Raw genomic sequence first — 15,168 nt, forward strand, 5'->3', positions numbered from 1 at the left:
TGATTGACAGCCGAATCTATGTGCGTGGGAAGGCTGCGATCATAGACTGACACCTCCCACTGGACTGCGTAGCCAGACTGAGCAGAAATAAGGTATACTTTATCTTTGGCAATAAAAAAAAATATTTATGAATTTGCTCAGCTCTTCCTGCTCTTTAAAACGGAAGATGATAGATTGAACTGGTATTTTTCATAGTCGCAAGTTCCCTTTTAAATGAGTTGTCAGATATTTTTTTAAAATTTGGCTCAAAATGCCACCTAATAAATTACCCGCTGCTCCAGTGCTGCAAACCGGGTGTTGGTATGTTTATAATTCACGTGACCGCTGCAGCCAATCACTGGCTTCATGTGCTGTACATGCAAGAGTCACTGTTGAGGCAAGTGATTGTCTGCAGTGGTTGTCACTTAAGATAAACGGACATAACATCATTGCTATAAGCCCAGCCAGAACCACTGGAGCAGAGGCAAAATGAATGAGAAATGGTTATTTTATATTACACTTATGTTAACACTTTCCTGCTCAAGGGCCTTTTGTTTTTTGTTTTTTTGTTTTTTTTTTACAGCCTTTAAGACATATGTAAAAACTTCACAACAGCAAGCGTTTTTAACAAGCGCTTTGGTTGGTTTCACAGAAAAAAAAACAAAACCTAAAGAAAAATAACCAGTGAGCACAAGCTCTCTGGCCTTACTGAGGGCTGCTGCTTTACTGGGAAGTGATGCAAATGTGATTTATTGTGCAAATGTTTCATTTTTGTCAACTGATCTGTTTTATGAAGGAAACACTGTGCTTATACACTTGTTGATACAAATGATGTATTCTTCTGTATCTTGATGTATTTTTCTGTAGCTCATTGAAATTTTAATATCTAAAATCTCTTCAGTATTTCCTGTGTTTGATTAGTATGGCGCTATCTGTTTATATGTTTTTTTTTTGTGTGTGTCATTTATGATTCTAAAAACTAGTGTGTGGTAAACTACACTGCTGAAATAAAATTAAGGGAACACTTAAATCACACATCGGATCTCAATGACCGAAAGACTAAAGTTGAAAACCTTTACTGTTTATCTTTGAAGAGAGGAAAGTGGTTGTACAAACTGAGTAACCCCTTTTAAGCATTGAAGCTGTTTTATGCAGTTTATTAAATCAGAAGTTCTCTAACTATGTAATATTTACTCTGCTGAATTGCTGCACCTCTGTACTAATCTTGTGAGCCATGGCTGCAGAGGCACGTATTGTTTGCCTCCGTGTGTGACCTCCATACTGATCATTATACCTCGTTTTCTAGTCTTCTGTCCTGTTAGTTAATAGAATGATTGAGATAATCAGTAAAAAGAATAAAAAGGGTGGTTGTTTTTTTTTTTTTTTTAAAAAATAAGTGCAACGTTGCATGCTTAACATTGACATTTTGCTCTATTCCAGATCGGAGCAAAGGCCGCCAGAGACAAGCAATTCTGGGAGACCATCCATCATCCTATAGATACGATGGTTATGGTACGCTACTTTTATCTACTATGTAATCGTCTAAGGGGTGCTTCCGTCTGTCTGTCGCGGCAGGCCGCGACCAGTCAGCGACAGGCACAATCCGGCCGCGAATTCGCCTACTCTGTCAGCGCCCCCTCCAGTCAGTGCTCACACAGGGTTAATGGCTGCGTTATGTCACGGTGTAACGCAGTCCGTTAACGCTGCTATTAACCCTGTGTGACTAACTTTTTACTATTAATGCTGCCTATGCAGCATCAATAGTATAAAGATCTAATGTCACCTTACGTCGCCTTTCCCGCTGCTCCTTGCGACGCTCCGGTCCATGCATTGCGGTCTCGCGAGATGATGACGTAGCTGTCTCGCAAGACCGCTACGTCATCTTCTCGCGAGACAGCAATGCATTCTTGGGACCGGAGCATTGCGAGGAGCATCGGTAAACGCCTGGGCTGGATCTGGGGTCCGACGGAAGGTGAGTATATAACTATTTTTTATTTTAATTATTTTTTTTAACAGGGATATGGTGCCCACATTGCTATATACTACGTGGGCTGTGTTATATACTACATGGGCTGTGTTATATACTACGTGAGCTGTGTTATACTGTGCGGGCTGTGTTATATGCTGTGTGGGCTGTGTTATATACTACGTCTCTGTGCTATATACTGCGTGGCTGTGGTATATATTACGTGGCTGGGAAATATGCTACATCGCTGTGCTCTATACTACGTGGCCTGTGTTATATACTACGTCTCTGTGCTATATACTACATGGCTGTACAATATATTACGTGGCTGTGCAATATGCTACGTGGGCTGTGTTATATACTGCGTGGGCTGTGTTATATACTACGTCTGTGCTATACTACGTGGCTGGGATATATACTACGTGTCTGTGCTATATATTACGCGGGCTGTGTTCTATACTACGCGGGCTGTGTTCTATACTACGTGGGCTGTATGCTACTTGGCTGTGCTATATTTCTTTGCTGTATCTGTGCATCATGAATCGTGGTATTTGTTAAAGAGGGGGTCCACTGAGACTCTATCGCCCGGGGCCCTCAAAAACCTGGAGCAGGCCCTGGCTTCACTCATTGGTCACGCCCAGCCATGACCAATCAGTGACAGGCGCAGTCCAGCCGCGAATTGGCACGGAATTTGAACCACGCTTCGCTAATTGGTCGCGCCCGGCTGGCCGAATCCTGTGTATAAATTGCATTATTCTGAAAACTTCATAAATAAACTACATACATATTCTAGAATACCCGATGCGTTAGAATCGGGCCACCATCTAGTAATGCCATACAATCATTCCGGTGCTATTATAAGACCTTCCACTAAGGCTAGATTCACACTGTATTTAGCGGTGCTTTCATGGCATCCATCTGCATTCTTGAAAAGCAGGATTTTTATGTAGCCCTGGCCAGGAAAACAAACTGAGTTCAAATGGATTTGCTCTCCTTTTGCAGCGGTATCCATCTGTTCAGACAGGCACAAGAACATAGTTAACTTGAAACAGAAGTCACAAAAGCCCTCCAGAAAGACACGGTGACTCTTGGATCTCTTTTCTTAAAGGGAAGGTACCGCATTTGTAGGTCATTAATAAATCACTGTAATGTAGCATAACATGCTGCAATAAGCAAGTTTGAAATGCATGTGAAACAGATTACATGTGTTATATGAGTTTAAAGACGGCACTGGGGGCTGACATCTTGGTTTTGCAGCAGTAGCAGGGCACTATCAGTGTCAGATTACGGCACCCCATGGACATAGGAGATAATAGACCGGCTCTGACCTTATCTGTAACATTGCAGCAGCATTAGCAGTGAGCTGGGCACGCCTCTGTGGGCTGCACAACTCACTGCTGTAGGTGTGACTAGCTGCCATTTTATTATAGCCCTGTGCTATCTGCCGAGCTCCACTTACTCTCTATCGCAGGACAGAAGAAGCCCTCACTGCTCCTCTGTACTCCAAGCAGGCACATCCTCTGCTCCTCACTCTCTGCCCTGTGTGCTTCTCCTGCTGTGTCTCCGCCTCCCCCTCACACACAGTCCCTGTGATCTCCAGTAAGCTGCACTCACAGCCTGCAGAGAGGGAGGTGACACCTGGAGAGAGAGAGCAGGGCAGCTGACAGGACAGGGATTAAAGGGAACCTGTCACCCCGAAAATCGCGGGTGAGGTAAGCCCACCGGCATCAGGGGCTTATCTACAGCATTCTGTAATGCTGTAGATAAGCCCCCGATGTTATCTGAAAGAGGAGAAAAAGACGTTAGATTATACTCACCCAGGGGCGGTCCCGCTGCTGGTCAGGTCAGATGGGTGTCTCCGGTCCGCTGCGGCGCCTCCCATCTTCATTACAAGACGTCCTCTTCTGATCTTCAGCCACGGCTCCGGCGCAGGCGTACTTTGCTCTGCCCTGTTGAGGGCAGACAAACTACTGCAGTGCGCAGGCGCCGGGCCTCTGACCTTTCCAGCGCCTGGGCACTGCAGTACTATCCTCTGCCCTCAACAGGGCAGAGCAAAGTACGCCTGCGCCGGAGCCGTGGCTGAAGATCAGAAGAGGACGTCTTGTAATGAAGATGGGAGGCGCCGCAGCGGACCGGAGACACCCATCTGACCTGACCAGCAGCGGGACCGCCCCTGGGTGAGTATAATCTAACGTCTTTTTCTCCTCTTTCAGTTAACATCGGGGGCTTATCTACAGCATTACAGAATGCTTCAGATAAGCCCCTGATGCCGGTGGGATTACCTCACCCGCGATTTTCGGGGTGACAGGTTCCCTTTAAGGTGGGGGAAGGGGGATGGCAAGAATGTTATTCACAAAAAATGCTGCTGAGCCCACTGTGTTCTGCTCCTCTGTAAACAAGCTGTGCCTCTGATGCAGTAACTGCTGGTGACAGCAGGTCACAGGGCAGTCACACACAAAATGGTGCTGCCCTGTGATGCTGCTCTTCATTCTTAGGGTATGTTCACACGTTCAGGATTTCCATCCTTTTTTTTTCAGGACAGTTTTTTTTAAAAACTGCAGCTCTTGGCAGAAAACGCAGGTCCTTTTTTTGGTCCTTTTTTTGTCCTTTTTTGATGCGTTTTTTGATGCGTTTTTTTATCCTTTTTTTATGCAGTTTTCTATGCAGAGACTGTGTTTCCTAGGAAGCTTTTTAGGGCTAAAATGGCTGAAAATACCCTACCCCTAACCCTAACCCTAACCCTACCCCTAACCCTACCCCTAACCCTACCCCTAACCCTACCCCTAACCCTACCCCTAACCCTACCCCTAACCCTACCCCTAACCCTACCCCTAACCCTACCCCTAACCCTAACCCTACCCCTAACCCTACCCCTACCCCTATTCTAACCTTAGTGAAAAAAAAAAAAAAAATTCTTAATTTTTTTATTGTCCCTACCAATGGGGGTGACAAAGTGGGGGGGGTGTCATTTACTATTTTTTTATTTTGATCACTGAGATAGGTTATATCTCAGTGATCAAAATGCACTTTGGAGCGAATCTGCCGGCCGGCAGATTCGGCGGGCGCACTGCGCATGCGCCCGCCATTTTGCAAGATGGCGGCGCCCAGGGAGAAGACGGCCGGACGGACACCGGGACGCCGGGTAAGTATAAGGGGGGGAGATTAGGGCACGGGGGGGGGGGGGGGCATCGGAGCACTGGGGGGGGGGCATCGGAGCATGGGGTGGGGGGGGGGCATCGGAGCATGGGGTGGGGGGGGGCATCGGAGCATGGGGTGGGGGGGGGGGGCATCGGAGCATGGGGTGGGGGGGGGGGGCATCGGAGCATGGGGTGGGGGGGGGGGCATCGGAGCATGGGGTGGGGGGGGGGGCATCGGAGCATGGGGTGGGGGGGGGCATCGGAGCATGGGGTGGGGGGGGGCATCGGAGCACGGGGGGGCGGGATCGGAGCACGGGGGGCAGCCACACTCCGCCCACGCACTTCCGCCCGCTCCCCCGCACTTCCTGCTGCAGCGGTTCTGCACATCAAATCGCAGTAAAACCCGCAGATATATTTTTGATCTGCGGGTTTTACTGCGATTTTGACCTCACAATGGAGGTCTATGGGTGCAGAACCGCTGCGGTTCAGGAAAAAGAAGTGACATGCTCCTTCTTTTTTGCCGCAGCTATTCTGCGCGGCTTTTTAAACGAAATTACGGACCATGTGCACAGCAGTGACTGTTTTCCATAGGGTTACATTGTTATGTACCCTGCATGGAAAACTGCTGCGGAACCGCAGCGGCAATACCGCTGCGGTTCCGCAGTAAAAAACGCACTGTGTGAACATGGCCTTACTGTTGGGGCAGTAACTGCTGACATCACCATTTCCCTCCCCTTTTGGGTGGTCTAATATCCCTGGGGCAGAGCTGCTAAATGTTACTATAGCTGCTTGAGGTCTAAAACTGAAAATGCTCCCCCTAGTGGTAAATATGTATATTTGTAGAAAAATATATAATATTTTTCATATAGAAATGTTTGCAAAAAGTGCAAACATTGCATTAATACATTTTAATTACTATTTTAAGCTTAATTTCACAAAAAAACAAAATACAAGAAAACTGGTGGCACCTTCCCTTTAAGTTAGTAGGGGATTAAAATCAACTTTTGTCTCTGATAATTTAATTCTAGTTTTTTTATTATATTATTATAATTTTTTATTTTAAAGCACCCTTAATTCCAGGGTGCTGCTGTTCTTATGAAAGAGGTGCAAGCAAGGGTTACAGTACATAACATAAGGATGTAACATGAGGAGGAAAACCAGTACAATAAACTTGACCTAATGAATGACAGACTGATACATACATGCATTCTTTAAGTCATATTGCCCTAGTCGATTCGCATAAAGTAGCATATTGGGAACATACTGTTAGAAAGTAATATAGAGCGGTTTGTAGGCTACAGCAGGTACATAGAGGTATCATGGGGGTCATGTGTTAATGTGATTTTGTGCTAAGCAGAGAACTGGAGTTGGTACGTACTCATGCAGCTCACAAAATAATCACAAGCCGTTTAAGCCTTTTAATTTTCTACATTACATTATGCTAATGTGTCTTGATGACATTAGATATTTTCGTAATAAAGCATGGCTCAACATCTTCCTTCCGTTAAAGGGAACCTATCACTCACCCCCCTCCATTGTTTGTAACTAAAAGAGTCACCTTGTGCAGCACTAATGCTGCATTGTGACAAGGTGGCTTTTTAGTTACAAACTCCTGCACACGCTGAAATAAACACTTATAAAATGTGCCCTCACATACCCTGAAATCAGGACTTTCCCTCCTAATTACACGCAGCACAGCCATCACTCCGGGCCTGTGCGTGCCGGGCGCCGTCTCCTCTTGCTGCATTATCGTCCTGGCACCTGCGTTGTAAGTAGGAGTTTTCCTAAATGTTGTCAATAACTTGCAATTCTGCATCTTTACAGGAAATCATGGTCCATTGTTACCATTGCCAAACCGCTACAGAATGGGATCTAGAGACACCCCCGAGCTGGTTTCTTATCCTTTGCCTCAGACCTCCTCCTACATTCATGGTGGCCCTCCTCTAGGTTCTGTAGCCATGGTCAGTGGCCTTCACCAAGAGAAGATGAACTGCTCTCGGGTGTTTAACTTGTTCTGCTTGTACGGAAACATTGAAAAGGTGAGGTTGAGCCGAGGAGCTGTGTACAACTTTCCTTTCTTATAGTGAATATTTGAAAATGATTCATGTGGTCTTCTTTCCTGTTCAGAGTACACAATTTTCTATAACATGCATTGAAATACTTGTGCACATTTTTTAGTTTCTAAAGTAATTGCTACATGAAGCTTGCAATGTGGCAACTTAGTCATGTTGTCATCCATTCACAAGTCCATCATCTTTGAGTCATCCTTTAACCCATTGGTAACGCTCTCCCTATATAAACAGCCTGACCCACTATGTTATCCGCAGGTGTCAACTGAATGTTACAGCTGCAATGCCTGGGATCAGTGGGTTATTGCAGTCACAGAATTGTAACCCCTTTTAATGCCTCATTCAGGTGTACCTATTAAGAGTTAATGTTTGCAAAACATTTTTTTGCCTCTACATATGCTGTAGACGAGTGAGGCCATTGTCCTGAGACCCCCATATGTCACTCAAAATACTCCTGAGTAGTATGCTTAATCAAATCACTCTGTGCTACTTTTCCGATCACAGTATTGATACCTATAAAGAACAGTAACAACCAAATGAACAAGAAATTGCATTTCTCCTACGCCTCATTGAGGGACACAGGACCATGGGTGTTATGCTGCTGCCACCAGGAGGACACTAAATTAACACAGAAAGATTAACTCCTCCTCTGCAGTATACACCCCTTCACTGGCCAGGATTCAACCAGTTCTTGCTTAGTGTCTGTAGGAGGCAATTGGGTCTGTTTTCAGACCCCAACTTTCTTATTTTAATTTTTATTCGATAGGTTCTTTTTATAGGGTCCGCTCTCCCCTGAACCATCAACAGGCGAGTACAGCGAATATACCTCCCCGTCCCTCTCCTGCGATGTCTGGGGCACGCCTAACTTTACTGGGGCGACGGTTCCTTTTATGGCCCGATCTCTCCCCCCCCCCCCCCCCCTTCTCCTGCAAGATGGCGAGCACATAGAGCCCGGCTCTCATGTTCCTCTCCAGGGCCCGACACCTGAGACAAGGCCCACATCTGATGGCGTCACGACAACCCCACGACAACAGCCCACTTGGGGGACTGAGGAAGATGTATCAGGGGCCTCTCCATCCCCCGTCCAGGGTGCATGGATTGAGCGTGCACCCTCACAGTGACAGGAGGACCTGCGACACTGTGAGTACATACCCTCCCCACGCAAGACCCCGAAGGTGGCCCACGCTGACTGACAGCTTCCAGGACCGCCGCGGCGACATTCCTCCCTGGGGACACAGGCACAGGACAGTGGGTAAGCTGCATCAAGAAAGCTTAACCCCTTCCCTGCACCATAGCGCATAGCCTGCCCCTGTCTCTAAAGACACTATGTCTCAACTTAAGGAGACCAAAAAGGTTAACAAGAAGCACACAGTGTTTTTCACTTCATGTGCCACTTGCAATACGGCTCTGCCCCGAGCTCACAATACACCATTATGTGTGGATTGTGACCCGGCCTCTGTGCAGATGCCGCCGCCGACCCTGCAGAGCCTAGTCCCCCTGAGTGGGCCACTTCCCTGTCACAATCTATGGCTTCCCTAGCCAAGGCAATTGACTCCCTCCGGGTCCCTCTTTAAGTCAGACCGCAGAGGACTCTGGCGACGTTACAGATCTGCCCACCAGCAGGGGGCGTACTCTGTCACTAAGGGCTCTGGGTTCCAGAAAACGTACCCATGTCTCGTCTCCCGACCACAGGCGTGTTTGCTTTCCAGCAAGCTCAGTCTCTCGTTCCCCCTTCTCCGGAGAACCTAAATGACTCTGAATGAGTCCGACGATTCTTACATCCAGGATTCCTCTACTTCCCAAGAGACACTCGATTCTCTCATTGAAGCAGTCAACAGGACTCTGAAGTTGGATGAGGAATCCATATCCACTCCGGAACACGCGGTGTCTTTTAAGAAGACAAAACGTGTCCAAAAAGTATTTGTTACTCTTCCGGTGTTTAAAGAAATCGTACAAAAACACAGGGTCTGCCCTGACAAACGCTTCATGGGGCAAAAGCCTATTAAGGCCAAATACCCTTTTGCTCAGGGACTAATCAAGGACTGGCTGCAGTCTCCCTCAGTGGATCCGGCAGTATCGCATCTCGCTTCCAAAACGATCCTATCTTTGTCAGACGGTTCCTCAGTCAAGAACCCCTCTGACCGCCAAATTGACTTCCTGGCTCGCTCCGTCTTCGAGGCCACAGGTGCGTCTCTTTCCATCCTTCGCCGCTTCTTGGGTGGCTAAGGCTATGGTCGCTTGGGCTGAGGTGCTTACCACGACCATCCAAGACAGTGATCTACCTCCAGAGGCTAACCAGATAGCCCAGGCTGGGGACTTCGTAGTTATCGCCTCAATAGACGCGGCCAATTGCACTGCACAGGCAGCCGCAAATGTAATTTCCATTAGAAGAGCCCTGTGGCTCAGAGATTGGCGAGCAGATTCTGCTTCCAAGCGTTCATTGACATCTCTACCCTATCAAGCTGGTCGCCTATTTGGAGAAAAATTAGACCAAATAATCTCGGACGCTATCGGGGGGAAAAAGCAAATTTCTCCCCCAACAAAAGTTTCGGTATCAACAACAATCTTGATTCCGGCCTTTTCGAAACAATCCAAATTGGTCATCTACATCCTTCTCCCCCGCATCAGGACAAGGTGCGCGTGGGGACCGAGGCTCCCAGGTCTCATACAGATCTAACCGTAACTGGAAACCCAGACCACGGTCATCTGGGTCTAAGGGATCCAAATCCCTTAGATCCTCCCCTCAATGACTCGTTGCAACATCCGGTGGACATCAACAAAGTAGGAGGTCGCCTACTTTCGTTCCGTCAAGCCTGGCTCTCGGTCATCTCCGACGAGTGGGTCAGGGAACTGGTGTCCTCCGGATTCAAAACAGAATTCCCCCCCCGGCACATTTTTTCCAGTCGTGTCCTCCCAAACCAAAGACAACGGCTTTTTTCCAGGCCATATGGGCACTATAAAAGGATGGAGTCATCATTCCGGTTCCCCAAGACCAAAGGTTCGAAGGGTTTTACTCAAACCTATTCGTGGTCCCAAAAAAGGACAGATCGCTGCCTCCGATCCTAGATCTAAAACTTCTCAACAAATTCGTCAAAATTCGGCGCTTCAGAATGGAATCTCTCCGCTCTTTCGTCGTGTCCATGGAAAAAGGTGAGTTCCTAGCATCCATATACATCAAAGATGCTTACCTCCACATCCCAATTTTCTCTCATCAACAGTTCCTTTGCTTCACATTTCGCGAGGAACACTTCCAGTTTGTGGCCTTACCTTTCGACCTCGCCACCGCTCTCAGAGTTTTCACAAAGGTCATGGCGGCTGCCATGGCCATTCTTCATTCCAGGGGAGTGGTGGTACGACCTACTGATAAAAGGCCCATCATACCCAGCCTTCGAAGAGTCCGTCGATCTCACGGTGGATACTCTTTCTCGCCTGGGTTGGAAGATAAACTTCAAAAAATCCTCTCCGATCCCGGCTCAACGGATCTCCTTTCTTGGAATGACACTGGACATTCTTCCTCCAGATAAGGCCTTGGCCTTGCAGCGGGGAGCACGGAGTCTTTCAAGTCCAGTCTCCCACTCCATTCGTTTCAGCATGCGCATTCTCGGGCAGATGGTAGCAGCCATGGAAGCAGTTCCTTCCATTCGCGCAATTTCATTTCCATCCCCTACAACTTGCGCTGCTGTCAGCGTGGAATGGGAACCAGTCCTCTCTCGACCGCCGATTCAGTCTGTCCCCACTGGTCAGACAGACCTTCAGGTGGTGGACGTTGAAGTCCTCCCTGAACCAAGGAAAGTCCTTTCTCCCGGTCTGTTGGCTGGTGGTGACCACCGATGCCAGCCTCCTGGGCTGGGGTGCAGTTTTCAAACACTACACAGCACAAGGGCGGTGGTCCACTCGAGAGTCGCGTCTCCCCATCAATATCCTGGAAGTATGAGCTATCAGACTAGCATTGGTCAGTTTTCACCATCTCCTAGCAGGTCACCCCATCAGAATCCAGTCTGACAACGCCACAGCAGTGACATACATCAACCGTCAAGGGGGAACCCGCAGCAAGACGGCCATGCTCGAGGTGTCCCACATTCTCCGTTGGGCTGAAACCAACCATTCGCCCATCTCGGCGATCCACATACCAGGTGTGGAGAGCTGGGCGGCGGACTTCCTCTGTCCCCAGGGTCTCGCCTCGAGCGAGTGGTCCCTCCACCTGGAAGTTTTCCAGCAGATCTGTCATCACTGGGGGATGCCGGGCGTGGACCTTATGGCCTCCAGGCTAAACAACAAGGTCCCACAGTTCATTGGCCGATCTCTCGACCCACGTGCCGTCGGAGCAGATGCCTTGGTCCTGCCGTGGCGTCAATTCCGCCTCCCGTACATTTTTTCCTCCTCTCCCCCCTGCTACCGAGGGTCATCAAGAAGATCAGGGCAGAGGGGGTACCAGTGATCCTCGTGGCGCCAGACTGGCCGTGCCGAGCATGGTACGCGGAACTGGTTCAGCTGGTCACCGACGTCCCCTGGCATCTTCCAGATCGCATGGATCTTCTCTCACAGGGCCCGATTTACCACCAGAACTCAGGGGCCCTGTTTTTGACGGCCTGGCCGTTGAATCTTGGATTCTAGGCCAAGCGAGTTTCACTCCCGAGGTGTCCTCCACCATGATCAGGGCTAGGTAACCCGTGTCCATGCGCAGTTACCACCGTACCTGGCGAGTCTTCTTCGTATGGTGCGACGCACATGGACGATCTCCTCTGGCATTTTCCATTCCTTCCATATTGGAATTTCTCCAATCAGGACTAGAGTCTGGTCTCGCACTTAGCTCTCTCAAGGGACAGGTGTCAGCATTGTCAGTGCTGGTCCAACTAAAAAATTGCCAATAGATTACTGGTTAAGACGTTTTTTCAGGGCGTTTCCCATATGGCGCCTCCCTACAAAATGCCTTTGGATCCGTGGGATCTTAATTTGGTCCTTGGAGCCCTTCAGGAGGCCCCCTTCGAACCACTGCAGGACGTCTCTCTGACCTTCCTTTCCTGGAAGGTAGTTTTTCTAGTGGCTATTACATCCATCAGGTGTGTTTCGGAGTTGGCGGCACTTTCTTGGCGACCTCCGTTTCTGATTTTTCACCCGGACAAGGCAGTCTTGAGGACCTCTCCTTCTTTTCTGCCCAAGGTCGTTTCCTCTTTTAACCTCAACGAGGAGATTATTCTGCCTTTGTTGTGTCTGGCACCAGTCCATCGCATTGAGAAAGCTCTGCACACTCGATGTGGTGAGAGCCCTTCGACGGTACATCTCACGGACGGCTCCCTTCCGCAAGTTTGATGTCCTATTCGTACTTCCAGAGGGACAAAGGAAGGGCTCTCCCACTTCCAAAGCTACTCTAGCCAAATGGATCCGATCGGCTAATCAGGAATCCTATCGTGTCAAGGGTGTTCCTATCCCAGTAGGGATTAAGACCCATTCTACTCGGTCGGTGGGCACCTCTTGGGCCATCCGGCACCAGGCGTCTGCACAACAAGTCTGCAAAGCTGCGACATGGTCCAGTTTGCATACTTTTACAAAACATTACCACATTCATTCTCTATCTTCTGCAGACGCCGCCCTTGGCAGGCGCATTCTGCAATCGGCGGTACCTTATCTGTAGCCAGTGGTACATGGGGTATTAGCAGCTATGTTGCTCCCCACCCAGGGACTGCTTTAGGACGTCCCATGGTCCTGTGTCCCCCAGTGAGGCGTAGGAGAAAAGGAGATTTTTGTGTACTCACCGTAAAATCTTTTTCTCCGAGCCAATCATTGGGGACACAGCACCCACCCTGTTAGCCTTTTGGCTTGTTGTTACCTCTTTGGTTTTGACATAGTTTTATTGTCTTTCATTTAATACTCCTACTGTTTTACTACCGAACTGGTTGAATCCTGGCCAGTGAAGTGGTGTATACTGCAGAGGAGGAGTTAATGACCAATGAATACGTAAACTTTTAGTTTTGAGAAAATGGTGACCAAAAATAAGTTCTTTTTTTTTTATTTTGATAATGTAATAACAAAAAAAAAATCTAAAAAGTATATACTCATATATAAGCAGATCCGAGTACAAGCCTAGGCACCTAATTTTGCCTCGAGAAACTGGGAAAACTTATTGACTCGAGTATAAGCTGGGTATGCATTGTCCCCTAAACCCTATTCTGGTATGCATGGCTCCTTATCCTCATCCTTGTATGCATGGCTCCTTATCCCCATCCTTGTATGCATGGCTCCTTAATCCCAACCTTGTATGCATGGCTCCTTATTCCCATCCTTGTATACATGGCTCCTTATTCCCATCCTTGTATGCATGGCTCCTTATTCCCATCCTTTGTATGCATGGCTCCTTATTCCCATCCTTTGTATGCATGGCTCCTTATTCCCGTCCTTTGTATGCATGGCTCCTTATTCCCGTCCTTATATGCATGGCTCAGTATCCCTATTCGTGTATGCATGTGGAGCACCCCTTGTAGGGCTGTGGGGTACTCTGTACCAGGTCCTTCGGTTTTCAAGGGGGATGTCACGGTGGCTGACCCGGTCTGTGGCCCTTGGGAGGTCCGTTGTAAAAATAAGGGAAAGGTCTTTAAAGGGGAAATGTTCGTGACGCCACCTGTGGTATTCGGTCAGGGTGACCGATGCTGCTTAGGGTTCCGCTTGGGTGATGTTATGGCAGCTAGATGGTATACCTTCCCATAGGTGAAGTATGTCCCCAGGGCTTCCCAGTGTGGAGATGGTGGATGGTGTGAGGTGCAGTGAAGAACGAGGATACAAGGGTGCAGTCTCTTTACCTTTTTACTCAAGGCTTCAGCATCCACAGTCTAGAGCACCAGATCACAGGGCAGGCAGAGTTCGGTCGGTTTGGAGGAAAATCCAGAGTCCCCTTATCCAGGTGGAAATCAGTAGCCTTCCTCTAGCACCTGAGTGTTGTAGTACCTTATTGCTGAGCCTCTCATAAGGTCCTCACAACTGTTGTAGATGTTCTAGATGTTGTGTCTCTCTCTGTCCCCCGGATGGATAGGACAAACCCGTATGACTGGTGGCCTGAGGCTTTCTACAGGGACTGTAGCACGCCCCAGCCTCCACAAGTTGCCACCATGCCTCCTGGGTATAGGGCGGATCAGTAACTTGAAATTAGCTGTCTCTGGAGCAAGGCCTAAAGACTGTTGCTCCCTCGGTGTTCCGGCTACCGGATCCTGTGCCTCAGAAGGAGGCAGCCTGTGTAGGGCAGAACTCCTTCTGGTTTCCTCTCCTTTTGCTATGACTTCGTTTCTCACTCTCTACAATACAGTTCTCCTTCAGTGTCTCTTTCTTAGGATGTTGCCGCACGTGGGGCAGACGCAGCTCTGTGGCCTTCTGTCTAGGCTTCTGACAGGATCCCACCCCTGTCAGGGACCAACTACTTGAGAGGAGCTCAGATAGCAGCTAACTGTGGGTGAAGCCCAGCCAGCTTCTGCCTGACTTCCTATCCAGACCACCAGTTTTACCAATTGTGAAGAGTGCCCTACTAAATAGGAGCATAGCTCCCCCTGGTGGACTGAAGTGTGTTGCATGTTGGTGTTACCTGGTAAAGAGATCTCCTTTGCCTTCAAATGTAACATCACTCCCCCCTAGAGGAGAATGACATTACTGCAACGACCAGAACCCTGGCACATGGCTCGTTATTCCCATCCTTGTATGCATGGTTCCTCATCCCCATACATGTATGTATGGCCCCCAGGAGAAAAGCATTTTAAAAAAACAAAACAAACCATCTTACTTGCCTTCCCTGCGTGCCCTCGAAGCATCTCATTCCGGCTTCCAGCAGCTCCTGAGGCTGGGCAATCATGTGTCCCCGCTCATTAAGGTAATGAGTATTCACCTCTCTCCAGCCCATTTTTGTTCACTACAAAAACATAAAAACAGAACAAAAAAAACTTTAAAAAGCCTTGTGTAGCCAAAATGGTGCTAATGAAAATGTTGAACTCCTCCTACAAAAAGCCTTTATAAATGTTTTTTTAAAAATTTTTTTTTT

The 15,168-nt window shown here is 48.3% G+C and overlaps 1 protein-coding gene across 1 annotated transcript in view; it reads left to right on the top strand.

Annotated features, from left to right (window-relative positions):
* Window positions 1–15,168, top strand: part of HNRNPLL (heterogeneous nuclear ribonucleoprotein L like) — a 99,108-nt gene that overhangs the window by 66,958 nt on the left and 16,982 nt on the right. Inside the window, exons 7-8 of the mRNA XM_069769082.1 lie at window positions 1,420–1,491; window positions 6,907–7,121. Of these exons, the coding sequence (XP_069625183.1) occupies window positions 1,420–1,491; window positions 6,907–7,121 (287 nt within the window). The remainder of the gene's footprint in view (window positions 1–1,419; window positions 1,492–6,906; window positions 7,122–15,168) is intronic.

The sequence above is a fragment of the Ranitomeya imitator genome, chromosome 5, assembly GCF_032444005.1.
Source record: "Ranitomeya imitator isolate aRanImi1 chromosome 5, aRanImi1.pri, whole genome shotgun sequence".
Classification (NCBI taxonomy): Eukaryota; Metazoa; Chordata; class Amphibia; order Anura; family Dendrobatidae; genus Ranitomeya; species Ranitomeya imitator.